The sequence below is a fragment of the Lycium barbarum genome, chromosome 2 (assembly GCF_019175385.1).
Source record: "Lycium barbarum isolate Lr01 chromosome 2, ASM1917538v2, whole genome shotgun sequence".
Classification (NCBI taxonomy): domain Eukaryota; kingdom Viridiplantae; phylum Streptophyta; class Magnoliopsida; order Solanales; family Solanaceae; genus Lycium; species Lycium barbarum.
The window spans coordinates 1,674,185-1,695,986 of NC_083338.1; the positions used below are offsets into that span (position 1 = coordinate 1,674,185).

General features: G+C 33.0%; 1 protein-coding gene across 2 annotated transcripts; it reads left to right on the forward strand.

The window, feature by feature from the left end:
• The first annotated feature begins 9,441 nt into the window (after nucleotides 1-9,441).
• On the forward strand, nucleotides 9,442-21,662 carry LOC132625807 (uncharacterized). 2 transcript variants are annotated; one of them, XM_060340385.1, is made up of 10 exons: nucleotides 9,442-9,800; nucleotides 10,314-10,412; nucleotides 10,498-10,712; nucleotides 11,328-11,482; nucleotides 12,164-12,602; nucleotides 17,077-17,132; nucleotides 17,225-17,455; nucleotides 19,941-20,232; nucleotides 20,864-21,063; nucleotides 21,429-21,662. In XM_060340385.1, exons 1-10 carry the CDS (start codon nucleotides 9,500-9,502, stop codon nucleotides 21,580-21,582), a joined length of 2,142 nt encoding a protein of 713 aa, XP_060196368.1. In that variant the 5' UTR covers nucleotides 9,442-9,499; the 3' UTR covers nucleotides 21,583-21,662. The 2 variants fall into 2 exon arrangements, with proteins under 2 accessions (XP_060196368.1, XP_060196369.1); XM_060340386.1 differs by lacking the exon at nucleotides 10,314-10,412.
• Nucleotides 21,663-21,802: the final 140 nt, after the last annotated feature.

Consider the following 21,802-nt stretch of genomic DNA (forward strand, 5'->3'; position numbering starts at 1 on the left):
AAATTACGTGCGTCAACAGTGTACGAAACTTGCCATAACTTAATGGATAAAAAGGAAAAACATAAACGAATACGTGTCACATCTTTCTAATGCGAGTAAATTTTCAACATACTAAATTTTGTAAAAGTGCATTGAATACAAATCATTCGTACTTAACCACTTCTTCTTCATTACTTATTGTATTACACGCGTCAATCAATGCATCACGCGTCATAACTACTCTCTCACTATAACCACCTTCCAAATTTTAGATTCAACGTGTTAAGGTTATATTTAACATGTTTCAACATAGCCAATTCAATTTCTTACTACAAGCTTGGGGTACGGAAGGCTAGTTTATATCGGGGTAAAAGAGTAATTTAATCCATGTTTTATTTTCAGTTTTTTTTATTCATAGTTACTCCCATCTTAGATGACATTTGTGTAACGACCCGTTTGGTCGTTTAGCACTTTAAAACTACGAAAAGGGTATGAGACTATATTGTATTTATTTATATGATTTTAATATATGAAATAGTGCATGAATTTGTTAAGTAAGTAAGTGGGCCAAGCCCACTACCCTTTTTATCTGGCACGTTATATTCCAAAAGAAAGAAGGAAAAATTATTCACTTATTTCTAACCTAGAGGGGAGAAAAAGGACGAACAGAAGGGGCGTTGTCAGTTAATGTTGAAGGAGCAGTGAAGTTTTATTTTATTTCCACCAAATACAAAGGCAATTATGTATGCTATCCGTCTAGTCCTTGTTCTTTTTGCCTAGAATTATCAATTTGTGCATTGGTCAACATAATAAATAGGACAAGTAGGGGACAACTAGTACAACATTGGGTGGCACCAAAAGGACGAGTGGATGGGGAAAAATGGCTTCACACGTTTTTTTTTTTTTTAATTTTCCTTGTATGCTATTGTAGTAAATTTTCAGCTTTCTTTTGCTTTGGAAAGTGTCTCATGATTTGTTTATTATAATATTGGTTTGTGAAGAGGACTTTTCCAATGCAATGGTCAATTGAATAGAGGACAAAACAGGAAGTTAGGGTATACAACTATTGTTGGACAATAGGGACGAATTGGGTGGGGAAAATATTTCACACGTTCTCTTGATCTTCCCTTGTATGCACTGTGCGTTCTTTTCCAGTTTGTAGGCACTGTACGTTTCTTCCAATTTAAATGTCCTTTTATGTTTATCTTGCCCCAATTTAAATCCTTACATATTAAGTCTATGTAATTGAATGTAAGGGTATTGGATTATATGCATATTTTCAAATTTATGGTATTTGAATTTTGGAAAGCTAGATTTTGTCCGAAGTTAAAATATTAGGGTAAATTAAGGATTTCGAGTCCTAGTCCTAAGAAAGAAGATTAATGATTTGAAGGTCCATTTATGGATGAAATTGACAATTTTTCAAAATGTATGACCCCTAGATAATGGGTGAAATTATTTTTCAATAAAATTCCAATCTTGCCCTTGTGGGCCCAAGGACACTTTTTGGGGTGCGTTTTTGGGTTTCGAATATAAATATAGAAATATGGGTGTCCTTAGATTCGAATTCTAACGTAAATCGCATATTTTATAGATTTTGATCGTTTAGAGGCTCTACGCAAAGGGAAGACATTAGTTTGATTGTTCGTGGCACCCGCTCGACATTGAGGTAGGTTACGGTCTACTTTAGTTAGACTCTGATTAGAGAGTTGTATGTAGTCGTAGAAATTAATGGGATAGCATGTGGGCCTTCGGGCATGGGGTGGAGGTGAATTCCAATTAAATTGGCTTTTGTTAGTTGTTACGTGGGCTTGTCGCCATGTGTGTTATTTCTGTTTTTATTACCTATTTGTACCTCTGCCACATACTAGCTCATCATAATTGCACAGTTGACAGTGATATGACTCGTATATGTGGATTTTATATTGGTGGTATTATTGAGACTGATATCATGCGTGGCATGCCTTCCATATTTTCTTGTGACGATGGTGAGGTGAGTGACAGAGAGACTCCGAGGACATTCCGGAGATGGAGAGTGACAGAGAGACTACGAGGTCTTTGCCGGAGATTGAGAGTGATTGATAGCCTCCGAGGTTTTTCCGGAGAGCACGAGTGGTACATGGACTTCGCGGGTCCCCCATGGGTCATGCCTTTGAGGCACTGCCCTTAGCATGTGTGTACGAGAGTGGAGTGAGAGAGGTGACTGTTGCATTGCATTGCATTCATCCACTCATATATTTGACTGATCATTTGGTGAGCTATATCTGTCTTGGTTGATTTCATGATTCCGCTACACTTTACTTGTATATAATACGTGACCATACCCGTGTGCTCTATGTGCTACTTGTTAGTTTCCACTTCTTCATACGTTATCTAATCATTGTCGGCCTATGATGCTTACCGGTACTAGTGTTGTATTGATACTACTCTTGCTGCACGTTTTGTGAGTTCAGAGTACGATCCAGACTCCAGTTCTACGCCCCGTGGCTGATACGCGAGAGTGACATCTTTTGATCGTCCAGGGTGAGCTACTTGGTCATCCGTGGCCCCAGAAGGACCCTCTTATTTAATGTTGTGTTCTTTTATTTCGACAGACAGTGTATAGCCTCCGGATATTTTCGAACTTTTATTCCATATTATGTTTAGCGCTCTTGTACCCTTTGACCAGATTTTTGGGGTTGTCGTGACGTTCCTAGTTATGTTAAGTATTTAAGACTTGATAACCTCCTCTTATTAAATTTTCCGCTTATTTAACTTATTATTGGGAATGTGGTTCGCCTACGCGGAGGGGATAGTGTAGGTGCCATCACGACTCGTAAATTGGGTCGTGACAATTTGAGTTTCAAAGAATATATTATTGACGGAATACATAATTTACCCCTAATCTTGAGGTTAAATTCCTTTGATACATCTTTCTTATACGAGCAATTTCTTTTACATATCAATTTTTTTATTATTCGTATTCAACCGCTTTTTCTTGAAAGTTGCGTTACGCGTGTTAAATAGTATGCGACATGTGTCATAACTCAACCGACAAAAAGGAAAAACATAAAAGAAGAGTAATTTAACCCATGTCTTTTTTTTTGTTTTCCTTATTTCTCATTTTTCTTCTATTTTATATGCATAATTACTCCTATCTTAGATGGGATTTGATTTTAAAGAATATATTATTGACGGATTACATAGTTTACCCCTTGTCTTGAGGTTAAATTCTTTTGACACATCTTTCTAATACGGCTAATTTCTATTACATACCAACTTTTATAAAATTGTGTCTAACACAAATCATTTTTATTCATCGTTTTTTTTTTTAAATTAACATTATGTGAGTCAATCGTGTACGAAACGTGTCATAACTTTCCTTACACAAATTTCAAATTCAAACTCAACCGTAAAGGTTCAAAGTTATCTAAAGTGTTCTTTGAGCTTTACCAAAACGAATTACCCATACGTGTCAATCAGTAAGTGACACGTGTCAAATCAGTGTGTGACACGTGTCATAACTCCAAAGATACAAAAGACATAAAAGAACTCTCTACCCCCGCATCTTATCTCCTCCAATCCCACCTTTGTTCATCTTCTTCACCACCATTCGTCGTTCCACCATAACTACCTTCCTTCCAAATAGATTCAACTCTTTTAAAGATATTTTCAACAAGTTTCAACACTATTCATTGAATTCCTTACAATAAATTTTAGATCCAAGCTCGACTATAAAAGTTTAAATTTATTAATGATGTTTTTCGAATTTTACCATATTTAATTACTATTTTCGACACGTTTTAAAAGTTTTTCTGATGCAAAACATTCATACTCAATCACTTTTTCTTATAGATTGCATTACGCGTATCAAATCAGTGTGTCATACGTGTCATAACTCAAAGAATAAAAAATGAAAAACATAAAAGAACCCCCCCCCCCCCCCCCCCCCCCCGGGTTTCATCTTCTCCAACCCCACCTCTGTTAATCTTCTCCATCATCATCCATCCTTCCACCATAACCATTTTCCTCCCGAGTTTTAGATTCAACTCTTCTAATTCAGGCTATTTGGAATAATTTTCAATACCATTCATTTAATTTTTACAGCAAATTTTAGGTCAACGCTAAACCGTAAATGTTCAAAGTTATTAATGGTGTTCTTTGAATTTCACAAAAATTAATTACCTATTTTCAATAAGTTTTAAACATTTCAGCTAAAAAGAAATCCATTCATTTTTTAGACAAGAAAAGTTATAAATAAATTCAAAAAGAGCAACAAAAAGACCATTCAATTTTAAAATTGGCTATTTTGATATTCTCATTCAAATATATATTGAGAGGAAGAAGAAGAGGAGCAAAGTGGTGTATATCAGACATACTTTGAAAACGTTTAGTGTGTAAGGGGTTGCTCGTGTTGGAAAGATGTGCCAAAGAGATTTGGCCTCAAACTCAGGAGTAAACTATGCATTTTGTCTATATTATTCGAAATGTTCAAATACATAAGTATCTCATCAAATTTCCTAGATTTTGTCCTTAGATACCTCTCATTTCTAGTGATTTCGCTACACTTACAAGTTACAACCACATTCCTAAACTAAGACTACGACATTGAAGAAGCAAGCTCACTCTCATTTCAAAAAATTAAGGAATTAAGTAATCACTAGAATGGATGTATTCCTCTATTTTGTCAAAAGCTTGGCGGTCAAGTCATGGATTGGTGTATGTGTTGGTTTTAATTTGTATAAGACCAACATAAGATTTGAATCCTTACTCCTTAGATATGACGGAGGTCCATTGAACACCATGCTGAATTCTTCTATCATTTTCTTCTTTTTCACTTTGACCGGTATGAGTTTACCTAATACTAATAGCTTTATTGGTGAATTACTCATCTCAGTAAGAGCTTTCCAAATGATATCTTTATAGCCACATTAGTAGCTTTTGGGATCACTTAAGCGCGACCTATTTCTTTGCCGTATAATCATGTGATTTTTTTTTTATAATTTAAAATTCGATTTCCTCCCTATCCAAATGGTAGATATATTTTTAATTCAATTTTGAAAAAATTACATATATATCTTTTTATCGGCAATTAAAACATCGAAAAATATTTTCGTTTAATTTTTCAATTTCCTAGCCGTTGAACATTTTGTCTGCATTATCGACAATTGTTATCATGAGAAAAGCAAATACATTGAAAATCAAGGAAACAAGACAAACACATAAAATCATCATCTCATACAAATCAACTTGTATATTCGCCACTTCATACAATCAGTTAGAGCAGATATATTATTTCAGACACCAAATGCCTTTAGAATAATGACAAGGAGCACTTTTCAAGAAAGAGCTAGAAGAGTTAACTATCACATTTCCTTATGTTCATAAGTCCATTATCAACTTTATCAATTTAAGACATCGTATGTGTTTTCCTCTTCGTTTTTTCATCCGTGGTCGGTGTCCGATGCTTATATTAGAGCCCGACTAAATTTAAATTTGTGCGAAAAGTCCCATAATAATAATTAGCTTGATAGTCAGTTTTTTGAACACATGTTAATATTTACTTACTATTTAAAAAGAAATTGAGAAATAACTATTTTTATAGCCAAAATAATATTTGGACATAAATATTTCTAACTAAAACACGGAACAGGTCAAATATAGGGTGTTGGAGTTCGAACCGTTGCTTCCTAGAGTTTGAACTGAAACACTTCACATTCTAGAAATTTTTCATGGAGCTCAACCTCAAACTCTAGAAAATTTTCATGGAGTCGAAATAGGTAGATACAATGAGTGAAATAATCTACTAATAAAATATATAAATTTGAAATAAATACCACAAACAAGATAATGTTAAAGAATTATTTAGCTTATGATACCTCTTTAATATAATGAGTGAAGTAGGTACCTATGAGTGAACGAATCTATTGATATAAGGAATGAAATAGGTACCCATGAGTGAAAAGGAACATTTCAGTCAGGTTACCTCTTCGAATTTTTGAAGCTTCAACTTGTATAAGAGAAACTACAAACTCATATTTTGAAACTTTTTCGTATTTTAGCGAAGAGTATTTTTTATTAATATTAATTTCTAAATTTAATAATAATCTACTGATTAGTGGTCCAAAAAGTACAAGAAAAAAGATCATACAACAAGAGAGAGATATTTGGAAAATTCCTAGTCGCCAAACTTATATTCATACAAAACCCACTAAATTAAGATTTAGGAAGAAAATGCCACTTGGACGGCCTTAAGACTTTTTTGACATTGTCTTTAGTTATAACTTGCCGGATTTTCTATCTAAGAATCACTAATGTAGACCAAGTCCAACAAAGCAACTATTATTTAATTTACTGTATTTTGTAATGGAGGTGGATTCAATATTTAAATATAGTTTAAAATTTCATCACGATGAATTTTATTTATTGGGTTTCAAATCTAGCATCTATACTTATTTAGTAATTTTTTAACTGAAATACAAATAGGGACCAAAGTTACTTGGTTCGGATGAACCCGTGAATCATTAACTACATCCGCCTATGTTTAAAGATGAATTTAAATTATATACATTGAGTGTATAATGAGTATTTAAACTATCAATTTAATTTAATTTAATTTAATATAGTAAGTTATTTACTATTTATTCTAAATTATTAATTAATGTAATTAAATAAAAATTGTAATTATCTTTTAAATGACCTAATTATATAAATAGTATTTCCACCTCAGTTTAAGATTTAAGCTTAGAATTCTAGCCAGGTTATTGTCAATCTAACGGTTTTATTCAGAAAAGAAAACTTAATAAAGAAATTAACTCTCTAGCTGAAAAGAATATCATGTCTACCACCACTTATACACAAAGATCCATTTATTTATTCTGTACCTTGGTGACTTGAATATTCTTTTATTGAGATCACAAGTGCTGTGATTTTTAGTTATATCTGAAAGGTTGACGTCATTTTTACTGTTCTTTTGTCTTTAAAATGAAATGGAGTTGTACCGAAAGGAAGTAACTTTAAATTTTATCATCCTTTATTAAAGATATTGAGTTCGAGCCTTGTATATGAAAATTTAACGAAAGAAAGAAGCATTTTCATCTTTAATAAGCCTTACATGACACGAATCCAAATTAGCCGAGACCCAATGCGATTACAGGAGATCGGATCGAAAACCGAAAGAAAAACTTTATAATCTAAATGTTTAAAAATGAAATTTGAAAACAATAGCGACCCGAACGGCCAAGTCAAATGCTCACATTATTTATATGATGACTCAAATAATAATAATGATAATGTTACGCATTAGGCAACCAACTTACGATTATATGATTATCATAGATTAAAATATCTGGATATGATCACATACCTAGATAGACCTAGTAAAGCACACAATACATTGAAAGAAACTCTACCAATGTTCACTTAAAAAAGGTAGAGATAAAATTTGTTGTTAATCTATGATTAAATAATTCATAAATTAATATTTTTTACAAATTTATTAATCCGTTATTAAAGAAGATTAGTGACGCAATTTTACTATTTAGCGATAAAAATTATACTATTCTTATTCTTTTATAGTGAATTTAGTGTTAAAAGCCAAAGAATGCTCGAAGGTAAACTTATTTCAAGATGCAAATAGCATTTTAAATACTTTGAACGTGTATACGTGATATATGTTGATAAAAAAGATGTGACTGATTCTCTTTGACATGGTAAATAAAGAAGTATAAACAATTTAATAACAGTGATCATGATTCATTATGTTATTAAAATTGAACCAGTGATTTTGCGTCCAATTGTAATCCCCTACGAACCAAAATGCTAGACTGATTCAAAATTGTAACTCTTCTACTAATTGATTTTTTCAGCTCTACGCTATTATTTTTCCTTTTTTATATATGTAAGAAGACAATTTTCCCCTTTTGCATACCTTTTCCTCTTTTAGTTTTTTACTTTATTCGTATTATATTATGTGACATCAGCAGGGAGCTACCTTTGTTTAGGGGTCAATTCATATCGATTTGCTATAAGATTTTACTGCCTAGATAACTAGGAGTAATATTTTCTTTTCTATATATATTATCTGTGGAATCTATATTTTTATGCACGTATCTTTTTATATGTTCATTACTTTAATGAAAATTCTGACACGTGTGTGGAACTATTTCCTGACATTGTTCCAGAGTTTATCGTTAGTGACATTATTATATAGTCACAACTCACCATTTTTTTTTTTGAGATGGTAACACAACTCCCCATATATGTCTTCATATATTCAAATCATAAAATTTAAAACTCTTTATTTTTTTCTTAAATTCCGTCGTACTCAAATAAGTTCACATAGAATGAGAGAGAATATCAATTTTCTTCATGATCTTTTTGATTTACTCATTTCTTAGCTGAAATTCATTGACTCGACAAATTTTAAATTTAATTTGCATAAGGTTGTTACAGAAGAAAACACTTCATTCGTGAAGTTTTTTAATATCGAGACATTAAACCCGAAACCCTAATTAAGGAAGGAAAGATATTTTTAGTGACTTCCTCCTAGTAAACCCCCACTATTAATAAGTCATGCATTTTTCCATTTCGTGCCCTCTAGTGCCATTTGTAAACTCCACTTTGTCAGTTTGTCTCTAAATAGTATCTCCCCTCAAATCAACCTCTACATGTTTTTTACTCTTCTCAAATTGTCACCCAAAATCCACTCTCACTCTCTTCAATGGAGAAAATGGATATCAATTTATCAAAAACAGAGGAACCAGAAAGTCATAGATGCGAAAAATATTTTGACTTCCACTATTCACGGTGAAGATATATATTTAAAAATTACGTAAAAAATACTATAAATTATAATAATTAACAATTTATGTAAAAAGCATATAAAGAAATTCCGATTAAAGAAAGCTTGATTAAATCTTGAAATTTCAATTGTGCCACAAAAATAAGACGTAAGGGGTTGTTTGGTTGGGAAACAAGTTATCCAGGATTACTTATCCCGGGACTAGTTATCCCACCTTCCCACAGAGATAAAATAACACTACAATCCCAGGATAACAATCTCGGGATTAATTATACCACAATATTATCACAACCAAACGTGGGATAAACTCATCTCAAATTTAATCCCAGTAGTGTTTTTATCCCTTATCTCTCGCACCAAACGAGCCCTAAGAATTTTTTTTTATATATAAATTCAGTAATAATTAAAATGTCTTTCGGAAACTGCTTCCCTATCTCCTGAGGTAGAAGTAAGGTTTGCGTACACTCTAGAGTAAGGTTTTCATATACTCTAGTCTTCTCAGACCTCACTTATGAAATTTAACTGGGTATATTGTTGTAGTAATATAATTAAAATAAGCTACAGAGCTTAATGACAAATTCAAAATCTAATAAACTTGGTAGTAATATTCTTGACAATTTCGTTTGCTGACATTTGTTAACTTCACTTTGTGTCTATATATAGTACTCTCCGCTCTTCGACTTTTATTCACGTTTTTTCTCATTTTCAAAATCTCTTCTCTCTCTCTCTTTCTCTTCAATGGAGAAAATGGATACTATCAATTTATTCAAAACAGAGGAACTAGAAAAAGAAGCTATTATTATTATTATTTCCAACGATAACGAAAAAGGAAATTGTATTGAAAATGGAAAATCCAATTCCATTGATACTAAAAATATTTCGAATTCCGTTATTCACGGCGAAGAAGAAGGAATTGAAGATATAAATTCAGCTGATTCTAACGGCGAAATTATTGATTCATCAGTTAAACAAAACGCCAACGTATTAGATGTAATCAAGCCAAATAATTTGCTACCGCAACCGGAGGTACCAGCCGGAGGTATTGTATTTTTTTTTTTTTTTAGTTACTGTTTAGTAAATGATTCTATTTTTACGTATAATTTATGAAGCTTTTAGATCACGATTTATAATAGTTTCAAGTAAATTGAAAATTTTATGAAAAACTTTAGATCACAGTAGACTAAGAGCCTGCTTGGATTATATGGCTTATAAGTTATATAAAGCCTTACTACTAATTTATGATTAGCTTATTTTGGCCTAAATTATCATGTTATTCAAATATTGTAAAAGTGTTTAAAAGCTATTATTAACGTAAAAACACATAAAATTAAAATAAATCCATCCAAACAGGCTCTAAAAATATTTTGAATTCCGTTATTCAATAATTTATGACACATATGAATTTTCGTCCAAAATAACGCTTAGAAACACTTTTATTTTTATTTTATTCAACGCTATAAAAGTGATTAAAAGCTATTTTTAGCTTAAAAACACATTAGTAAGCCAATCAAAACAAGCTCTAAAAATATTTTGAATTCCGTTATTCACGCAGAGCACAACGGCGTAGAAGGAGCAGAAGATATAATAAATTCAGCTGATTCTAACGGCAAAATCATTGATTCATCAGTTAACAAAAACGGCAACGTATTAGGTGCATATCAAGCCATATTGATCGGTTTTGGTTAGATTTTTCGGTTTTTAAGAAATCTAATGTTTATTTTCTTTATCTTTTTTAGGTGTAATTAAGCCGCATAACTTGTTACCTCAACCGGAGCCACCTGCCGGATTAGCAGTTATCGTTTGTCCAGGTGATTTGAGCAGGTCTCAATCCATGCCGGATAGTTTTGAAATGCCGGCGATCGGAAAATTCTTTCGTGAGAAGAGTAACAGCTTATCGTCGGCTATAACAAAGCGGTTATCGTCGATGAGAGATCAGTTCGACGACGAGAAAGTAAGTATTACTGCTGGACTGATGAAGATTTTACTGTTATGTATTTATTTTATTTTTCAACTGTAATTGAGGGGCGAATATTTCGTTCTCCTAATCAGTCCGACGATGAGAAAGTGAGTATTACTGTTCAATTGGTGAAGATTCTACCGCGATAATTTTGAATCACTTTAAAAGAGCGAATATCCGCGCCTCAATCTGAAATATTTAGTAATTTTATTTTCAACTATAATTGAGGCGCAGGGGATCAGTTCTATTAACTTGAATGTCTTTAGAGAGAGAGGAGATATCCGCATTTTAGAGCCTGTTTGGATGGGCTTATGCCTATAAGTTGTGCTGTTTGCAGCTTATAAGCTAAAAAAAATAAGTTAAGCTAGTCTAACTTATTTTTTTTGCTTTAGATAAGCTAAGTTAAATGGGCCCAATTATTTTTTTGAGCTTATTTTAAGGACAAAAATGATTTTAAGCTGGCCAGCCAAACACTCAAAAAAACTGCAAACAGCTTATAAGCAACTTATAAGTCAATCCAAACAGGCTCTTAGTCCGAATATTTATTTATGTATATGTATGTAGGAGTACTTTATTTTTTTTAACGGTAAGATGTTGTACTTTTTTCAGCAACAGAAAGTGATGATGAAAGCGGAATCGAAGGAAGTGACAGAGTTTAATCTCTCAGGACTAAAAGTGATCGTGAACTTAAAAAGTCCGGGGGAAAATAAAGGGAATAAGAAGTTGTTGGGAAGAGTGAGTTTCTTCTCGAGATCCAATTGCAGGTAGGTGTGATCATGAGTGTTGGTTTTTAGTTAAATCTGAAATCATAGTATTAATTTATTCAGTATTTTAATTACTCCTTCTTTTTTAATTTAGGTGATACTTTTTGCTTTTTGAGATTTAAACTGTATGAATTTTGATCAACGTTTTAAGAAGTATTTTTTCACCGAATTGATATAAGAAAAATTGAAATTTATGATACTTTTTTATGTAGTTATTCAAATATATAAATTTTAATATTAAAATATTAATTAAGTTAATCCAATTTAGTTTTAAAATTTAGTCAAATTGACAAAAGCAAAAAATATCAGATAAATTGAGACTAATGAAGTACTAAAAGCAAACCGAACCAAATGTAAACATATCCATCTTTTTGGTTATTGTCACTTTGGTTCGATTTTCAATTTTTGAAAAACTTAATGATATTCTCTCTTTTTTTTTTCCTTTTTTTTTCCTACTATTAGGAAAGACTTTCCTCATTTTTCAATTTATAATCCATTATTACCTTTTTACAGTAGAAACTGTAATATTTTTGAATTATAGAGCTATAATTATTCAGTTTGATTTGCTTTTTTCTTATATTTATTTTTAATAAACCAAATATCATCGATATTTCAAATTTAAATCAAACCAAATCCAAACAACTATCGACTTATTTAATCAGTTTTTAATCATTTTTGCAGGGATTGCACCGCTGTGAGATCGTTTCTACGAAAGGAAAACCTGAACTACGTAGAAATTAACATCGACGTATATCCTGAAAGAGAAAAGGAATTAATTGAAAGGACCGGAAGTGCAAATGTGCCACAAATATTTCTAAACGAGAAGTTATTAGGCGGATTAGTGGCATTAAACTCACTACGTAATAGCGATATGTTGGAGAAGAAATTAGTCGAAATGTTGTCTGGAAAATGCCCGGAAGATGCACCGGCGCCACCGGTTTACGGTTTTGATGATGATTATGAGGAGAGGAGTGATGTGATGGTGGATATTGTGAGAGTATTGAGGCAAAAGTTGCCAATACAAGATAGAATTATGAGGATGAAGATAGTGAAGAATTGCTTTTCTGGTGGTGAGCTTGTGGAGGCTTTGATTCATCACTTGGATTGTGGTAGAAAAAAGGTATGCTCCTTTGACATTATTACTTACTAAATTAGATTATATTAATTTAATGTTTGGTTAATTGTTGAATATTTCAAAAATCACGAACAACATACGCAATGTATTTCCTTCTATGAGTGGGTGTGTATGCAGACGTTACTCGTACTTTGGGAGGTAGAGAGACTGTTTTCGATAGATAATATTTCGAAAATCAAATTTAAACATTTGAAAACTCTATTCAAAATTATGAGTATATATTATAATGCCTTTTAAATATTTTAAGTTATTAATTATTATGATGTATAGTACTTTTGATGTGGTTTTCAAATATATAAATTTTATTTCAAAAACTTAAAACTTCTATTCTATGTCCAAATTCACGGTAAAACAATAGAAGTTTGAATTTCGAAATTGTAACTGTGCCACATAAATTGGAGAGAAGGAGTACTAAATTAGACTATATTAATTTACTATTTAATTAATTTTTGAAACTAAATATTAGATATATGCAACAACAACAACAACAAAAATCAAATTTAGACATTTGAAAATCCAAAATTATGAGTACATATATTTTAATTCTACTAGTTTCTTGCATTTTAAATTTTCGAAAGGTCTTCCTCTCTATTCAAGTAGTGATTTATACGATCATGTAGTTGACGTTTCAGATTCTATATATGTTTTTAGGATTTTGGGAACATATTCTGTGCAGGTACTAATGTACATTTCCACCTTATTACTAGTATATTTTAATAGAATTGTTCACTTAGCCCAAACAGAATAAGATGGTACGTGCCTACGTGGTACAAGGGTCAACTCTGCTAATTTCTATGTAAATTGAATATTAATTTCTTTTGTTTTGCAAATAAAATTTAAACGGTTGGTAAAACGTACACACAAAGCAAAAATTTTATAATTAGAAATAATAAATTATTTAGAAAAATTATAGGCAAAGAATAATAGTTTGAACTAAATCTAACAATGTTTGACAGGGATACAGTAAAGTGTCGGTAAACTCGAGGCAGATGAATAATACTAAATAAATTGAGGTCTAAATTGTAATTTCATTGTGAACACTTTTTTAATTATTATTTAAAATTACTATTTTCTTCTTAGATAAATGGTATACTCCATCAATTTATAATATAATAACTATGCTTTTTAATTATTTTGAGTATAGGTGTTTGAAATCTTTTCCGTGCAGTTTGTAATTTGTAGTTACTTTTAATGAAATAAATCCATGTTCAGACTTAAGACTTAATAGTAATGTAATATTTGTCTGTTAAATCAAGTTTTTGGTTTCTCACCCGATACCCAACTAGTTCTAATTTAGATAGTCCCATTTTGACATTAAAATGCTTCCTACAAAAAACGGCTTCATTATTTAGGCTCTAACCTGAAATTTCTTCATCAATGATGACTCACCATCAACTATACCATAATCTTAAAGTTTTTGGTTTCTCACTTGATGTCAGAGGCATATGTAGCATTGTATGTAGGGGTTTAATTTCTAACTTTAGACACAGAATATAAATTTATGTGTAAAAACCTACTAAAATTGTAATAAATAATATATATGAACCCCTTACTTTAAAAGTATAATTGGTTCAATGCTAAAAATCTTAAGTTTTAACCTATAGAGTTTAAATCCTGAATTCGTCTCTGCTCGATGTTCCGTACATGTTATGGGCCCAACTAGTTCTGATTTAGATAGTCCCATTTTGACGTTAAAATGCTTCCTACAAAAAACGGCTTCATTATCCAGGCTCTAACCTGAAATTTCTTCATCAATGACGACTCACCATCTACCATACCATAATCTTTGTGTTTATTTTAAATCGAGTCATATTATGTTCTATTTCTTTCGATCCATTTTACTTGTGGCCCTTACAATATAGGTCGTGGGGAGTAGTAATCAGTTGTACTGGTGAGGTCTAAAGTAGCCTCTGTCACAGTCAAATGAATAAGTTGGGCGCAGTTTCTGCCGAAATACACGTCTGCCTTGGGCTCACTTAGAAGTTAGAACTCGAAAAAGGTCTGTTATCCCATGGTCCGTCAATCTCGTGCTGATGTAATGAGTATATATCCACACGCTTTTGAAATTAGTGCAATCAATTGACTAGGAAATTATTCCATTTTAATAGCATGTTTGGTCCCTTATTTAATGATAAATTCTGATTTTGATTTTTGTGATGTTTTGCTTAAGTAAATTTAACCTTCAATAACAATAACATACCAAGTATAATCCGTCAGGTGGGGTTTGAGGAGGGTAGAGTGTACATAAGACTTTTTCAATCCTCTGAAGATAGGGAGGTTGTTACCGATAGATCCTCGGCTCAAGAAGCATATTTAACCTTCAATTAATTGAACTAAACATTTTTGATCTTTTTGCTAGTGAATTTTACAAATTTATCAGAATTAATTGTCCACCATTTAGCTACTCATATGATATGTTAAGCTTGTATTGTTACTCCATATTTGAGGATAAAATAGTTGTAAAAATAACATATTTCTTACCTATAGGGACCAAAGATATAATAATTAATTGAGGGCAATATGCTTAGCAAATATCACAATGACAAAATAGAAATTTGTCAATAACTGAGGGACTAAACGTGTTATTATTCTTTTACTTGTTGAAGTCATTATGTTTGTGGGGTTAATTTGACAAATTATTTGAAAATTGGATACTTTAAGCTTTGGCCTTGCCTCCTCATAATCCTAGATGCGTGAATTGGACTTTTCCACTCACGTGCTGAAATTTAAATGCTGTTCCATTTCTCCAGAAAAATTTAAATATCCCCTACTCATGAAGTTATACTTTTGAAATTATTTGATCTTTTAATTACTCCTTCCGATCATTTTTATTTGTTCACTATATTAAAAATAAATGTCTACTTTTGCTTATCTAATTTGAAAAATCAATTGATAATTTATCATTTCATACTATTTTTAACCCTTATCATTAATTATTAGATCGAAAACTTCAAGAAATTGTTAGTGGCTGCATAATTTTTCAAGTATTTGTGATTGATTTAAATTATTTATATGATTTTAAATAATTAGGGGTAATATAATAAAATTATTTTATTTATTACTCTTTAAGACATGTGCCAAGTCAATAATGGATAATTAAAATGAGGGGAAGGGGTTAATATAATATTGCTATTATGTTCTTTTATTTTCAATTTAGTCACTGGGGACCGAGGACACGACGTTTTTCCTCCTTTCCTTTTCTTTCCTCTTTTCCCATGAAAAAGTGACCAACTTTTACTTACCAAAAAAGAAAAAAGTGACAAACTTTCCCCTAATGAATTTTCTTCCTTTGTTTCCAAACACAGGACGAGTTTCCATAAACAAAAGAGTTTGAAGTTTTTGAAAACAAGTGTTAGGTTCAAACACTTTAGTTCTTAACAGCTAAAATGAATGGACATTTTTCCAGCAACCAATGAGTGTGGCCTAACGGCTAATAATGAAGATGGAATAATTAATACAAAACTGGAGTTCAAATTCTAATAGATGCAAAAAATTGCTAGTTTGTTCTTCCCATTTTTTAAGTGAGTTAGCATGTACGTTCTTTTTGACACTCGAGAGTGTGGCCTAAAGGTTAATGAAGATAGAATGAATTATAGATGACTAGAGTTCAAATCCTAATAGTGGTAAAAATGATTTTTAGGATAACTCTTCCCATTTGACTAAGCGAGGAGGTAGCTCAATGATTTAGGCGAGCTGTTGAGGTGCGCACAAGTTGTCCAGAGGTGCGCACAAGTTGTCCAGATACTATCGTTATTGGAAAAGAATGAACCGGACATTTTCCTTATGGCCTTTCTTTGTAGTCACTTGTTTTCTGCTTTAAGTACAATCATTCCTCCATGTCTTCAGTAGAGTAATTTCCTGGTAGCTCGATAGTTCAGTTGAGATGCACGCAAGTTGGTCCGTATACTATCATTATTAAAAATGAATGGAATTTTTCTCATGACATTTTTTGTACTCATTTTCCGCTTCAAGTTCAATTGTCCCTCCATGATGTCCAGTAGAGTAACTTTCTGGTGGATAAATTGTATTGGTTTGGATTTCCTACTGTTAGGGGAACTGATTTTGGAGTTTTAGCATTTGTGTAGCATGGCCTTGAATCCACTCTACACCAGTTACTCATTACCGGTAATTTGTTTAATAAAGAAAAGAAAAGGGTAGCACAATCTTTTGGTATTTCAATTTTTTTTACAAAACATAATACTCATAGTTAATTCAGGTTCATTCATAGCATAGTGCTTGAATAAGTATAGCAATGTGTAGACTAGGACGCATAATGCAAAATGAATTCTATAAGATAATAATGTTAGAGATGAGAAGTGCGCATGCAACACTAATAGTATTTCGCGATGACTTCATCAATTAGCAGATAGCCATTGATTTTTAAGAATCATTAACATATTTATCTATGACACTGCAAGACTTATATTTTGAAGTAATAACTATTTGATATCTAACACAGGCTGTGGCAATCGGGAAGAACCTGGCGAGAACGCATTTTATTCACCACGTCTTCGGGTAAGAACTTGAAAAGGATTTTAGGACTGCTGTCCATCACTGTAGATTTGATTCTATTGACAACATTTCTTTACATTACTGTTTATCTGCAGAGAAAATGAATTTGAAGATGGAAAACACTTCTATAGATTCCTTGAACATGAGCCTTTCATTCCCAAATGCTATAATTTTCGAGGGTCCACAAATGACAATGAACCCAAGGATGCTGCTGTGTTAGGCCAAAGGCTTGGCAAACTAATGTCTGCCTTACTTGAGTCTTACGCCTCTGATGATCGGTATCATCTTGATTATTTAGGCATCAGCAACAGTGAAGAATTTCGGAGGTACCTACTTCTGATCTTTTTTATTGTCAGAAACTGTTAAGTGACTTGTACTAATTTACTTGATGCTGTGGGTTCAGTGACAATCTCCATCTTAGATTTCCCTTGATAAAAATTTCTGTAGTGACTTCAACTGCAGCTCAGTTTGCTATGTTGGTTTTACTCTTTAAAGTCAGCAAACATGTAACAGATGATGCATTTTCGTTTGCTAATCTTTCCTTTTCTTTCTCCATAATCACAGAAAAAACTTTCAGCTAGGTTGCCAACTATTGCTTTTATCCTTCAAATAATCCTTTTGACAAAGGGACTTTTGACCTTCCTATTGAACTTTTCCAATGCCTGTTTTCTTCAAGTCCTTTGCTTTACTTCTCTATATAGTAATAGTTATACAGTTCCTAGAGAATGATTTTCAGAAGCTATTCAAAGGAGGAAGTGGTTTCTGTTATGAGTAAATGCTACTTCGACCAACAGCTGAATTCTTAGTAACATCATTGAGTATAGGAAATTAAATGTATCTTTAGAAATACATTTTGATGGCCTAAATTTTCGACGTGAGCAACATTCCTTTGATGTTCATTTTCGTATGATTGAAGCTTAAAAAACACAGTCTTCTCTATTTCCTACTCAAGATTATGGATCTTTAGCATTCCAGAATGAATTTCTTAAGTTCTGTGCCAAGCACGGTATAATGAGGATACATATTCTCAGACGAATCAATAATTATAAAGTATATAAGACTGTAGGATCTAAAGCTCTTCTACGGATTAGTCTAATATGTTTAGCTTCAAAAAATTCGCAGAAGAAGTTTGGGTAGTAAAGAAGCATGACCAGAATGCTTTCTGGTCACTTCAGTTAACGAAGGATATGGGGCTTTTGTGACTGAATAACATTTGGAAGTGTGGAGATCACTCTAAGCCTTCTTATATGTGGAGAGTGATTTGCTTTAGTTGATAGAGGTCTAGAAAGACTTATTGATGAAGAACAAAACACTATCTACGATGAACAGAACACTATTATACTATAGGATAATGTGTCTAGAATAACAGCTTACAGACAACTCCACTTGATCTTTCTTTTCAGTTAGTGGCCATATTTATAACTAGTAATATGTTTAGATTGGTGTGAGCTTTTAAATTTTTCTATCTATCCAGATTTTGTAGAATATAAGAGAAAGGGCTGATCTGAGTAGCCATATTTCAATTTTCTACTTTAGTGTATCGTGAAACAAGTTTACTTCAATGCTCCATATGAAGATCTCTATACAAAATAGAATCGCGGAACTTCTTGCATACTTGGCTTGAGAAAGAGCAAGCAAAGACCTTACAGTTTCTGTCTTCAGCCAGGCCCTTATTGGGAATATTTTAGTACTGAGTATAGTGTAAATGACATTAGCTGCAGCATATAACTGAAGAGATCCGAGTACAGCATCAATAAAATTCAAGCTAAGAGGCTGCAACGGATGCAAAGGATCATACCATAAAGAGGTGGAAGAACAATTTCTAATTGCACCCTTTCAACCAGAGATATACCTAGGTGCCTTGGCTTCAAACATTTCCTCCCACACCATGAGCAATGAGATGGAATCTCTATCTCCCAAGTATCTTTTCTCCTGGTAGTATAGTGTGGATTCATTCCATCCACAGTATGTGTATCTTGATACCATTGGCTGAAAGATGTCTCAAATTGGATTGCCGCATACCATATCTCGAAAATTCTGAAGCCCAAGCCTTTCATCAGCTAATAGCTTCCCATTAAACTTTAAAACCATTGTGCTTCGTCTCTAGTTCACTAAATCATTTAGGTTTCTCTCAACCTGGTGCACCACCTCCTTTAAAAGGATTGAAAAGCTTGCCATAGGAATTTGTACAAAAAGCATTTAATAAGTATTCCCATGTCCCTGGCTGTTGATTGCACCTGCCAGCACAGATTAGCTGCTTATTTTTCCAGCTTGCTTCTACTATAAAAACATCCTGCCAAAGGACCAGTCAGCCTAATGGAGAACTAGGCAGTCACTATAGATGCTTAATCTACTTAACAAATAAAGACGAAATCTCAAAGCAGCTTATGGTCCTATGCAGCAAATGGAACTTTGTACTTAAGTATATAAGATAGTTCCTTAACGAATCTTGTCTTAGAAGAATGTTACCGGCAAGACCACATTGTTATCATTGAGTTTGTACGTTCGATATAACCTTATTAATCAGGTTTGCATAATGCTGAAAATCAACTCTTAATTCATTCATAATTAACTTCCTATGCGTAATAGTTAGCAGAATACCTTTTGGGAAAGCCCTTGACAGCCAGAATGCTAGTCCATCTCTATGTATCCGACCTGAAAGAAAAGCTAATCCATCTCAAAAGCTAATCCATCTCTTTTCTTTAGTAGGGTTCGCTGTCCGTTTCTTATTATTAAACACAAAACCAAGACCTTTATATAACATAGTGGGTTTGTATGGAACCTAATCTTTCTGTTATCTTATAAGTGCAGATATACAAATTTGGTTCAGGATCTGCACAGGGTGAACCTCCAAACGCTTTCAGCAGAGGAGAAGCTAGCCTTCTTTCTGAATTTGCATAATGCTATGGCCATTCATGCCGTGATCAGAGTTGGTCATCCTGGGGGCATGATTGATAGGAGAGCGTTTTTCTCTGAGTTCCAGTACATAGTAGGTGGTTATTCCTATTCCCTATCAGGGCTAAAAGATGGCATACTTAGAAGCAACCGAAGAGCTCCTTTTTCGCTGATGAGACCATTCCCTAGTGGAGACAGGCGCCTGGAGGTAAATAACCTTCCCTGTTTCTTACATTTTGCTATAACAACAACTGTTGCAACTGGTTAATCAAATTCTTTTTACATTAGACATGTACGCTATTCCAGTCACTCGAGGTTTTGATGGACACCGTGAATTCAATTTGACATTTTGCTCAACACTTTTCTGTATTCATTTTTTCCCTTTTACTTTGCTGAGAAAAAGAGCAGTTTCTATCAGACAACAATGTTTTTAATACTTAAAATTAGCAGCTCAAGTTACAGCATGATGTCAGTTTAAGTTGGCATTTGGATAATATTTGAGTTAAAATGGAAAAAACGAGTAGTTGACGTTGGAGTTGAAAAAAAGACTGTCAGAGTTTGTATGTATGGAACTTCACTCGGACAAAAACAGTATGTGGAAATTGAAGATTTGTGAGTGAAAACCGTCAAACCAATAAATATATCATCTGACATGGAGTATTAAGCCAGTATTGCAATATCTCGCATGAAACCCAAATACTGAAGTTTAGGAAATTCATAGTGTTTTAACTCTCCCTCGGACCCCACTGGAAAATCTTAAATGTCTAATAAACCAGAATCCTTGATAAAATCAACAATATCTTCCTAATTTTTTATTAACATACTCTTCCCATGTGCAGATGGCTTATCTGAAAGTTAATCCGTTAATCCATTTTGGACTGTGCAATGCAACAAGATCAAGTCCAGCAGTAAGATTCTTCACACCTCAAAGCATCGAGTCTGAACTAAGATATGCTGCAAGAGAGTATTTCCAGAGGGATGATGCAATGCAAGTGGATTTGGCCAAGAGAACTGTCTACCTTAATCGAATGATTAAGTGGTAAAGTTTTGATAATTTTCTTTTCATCCTTAAGATTTAAGGAAAAATACGTGCCTTTTTAACTACCCACAGTTGTGGCGGGGTGGTAAATACTCCTTCGTCATCAACCACAAGTCTCGGCTCGAGCCTTGGGAATGGAGTCACCTTTGGTAGGAAGCGGTTTACTCCCAAAGTGGGACTTTCCGGGCAAATTCGGATTAGTCGAGTCCCAAAGTAGATACTGAAACCGGATGAAAAGCCCAAAAAATTACATGACCTTTTAAAATTTGGTATTTTGACCTCATATGTTAGTCTTGCATCTAATGACCTTGTAAATTTGATTTTATGCTTAAGAATCTTATGTATCCTACATATTCCTTTTGCAGGTACAATGCTGATTTTGGACACGAAAAGGAAATACTAAAGTGGATTACCGGTTACTTAGATGCAACTAAAGCAGGTCTTTTGACACATCTTATGGGTGATGGTGGTCCTGTTAATGTTGTTTATTCAAGTTTTGATTGGTCTCTAAATGCTTGACCAAACTTTTTGCAATTGCTATATGGAACTCTAGGGGTAGCACTTCATTTTCTTTGTTCTTATAACCCCCCCCCCCCCCCCCCCCCCCAAAACCCCCTCTTTTAATCTCTGAATATTTCATAAAAATAGGGCATTTTTGATTGTGCACATAGTTGAACATTTGTGTATAGCAAGAGCTTGTTAATGGATTGCGGTTTGGATAAATAACTTTGGTGATATC

Coding starts and splice junctions, on each gene's coding strand:
- LOC132625807 (XM_060340385.1), top strand. CDS start 9,500: ATGGAGAAAATGGATACTATCAATTTATTCAAAACAGAGGAACTAGAA. Junction 9,801..10,313: donor ACCGGAGGTACCAGCCGGAG/GTATTGTATTTT, acceptor TTATTCACGCAG/AGCACAACGGCGTAGAAGGA. Junction 20,233..20,863: donor GTGGAGACAGGCGCCTGGAG/GTAAATAACCTT, acceptor TCCCATGTGCAG/ATGGCTTATCTGAAAGTTAA.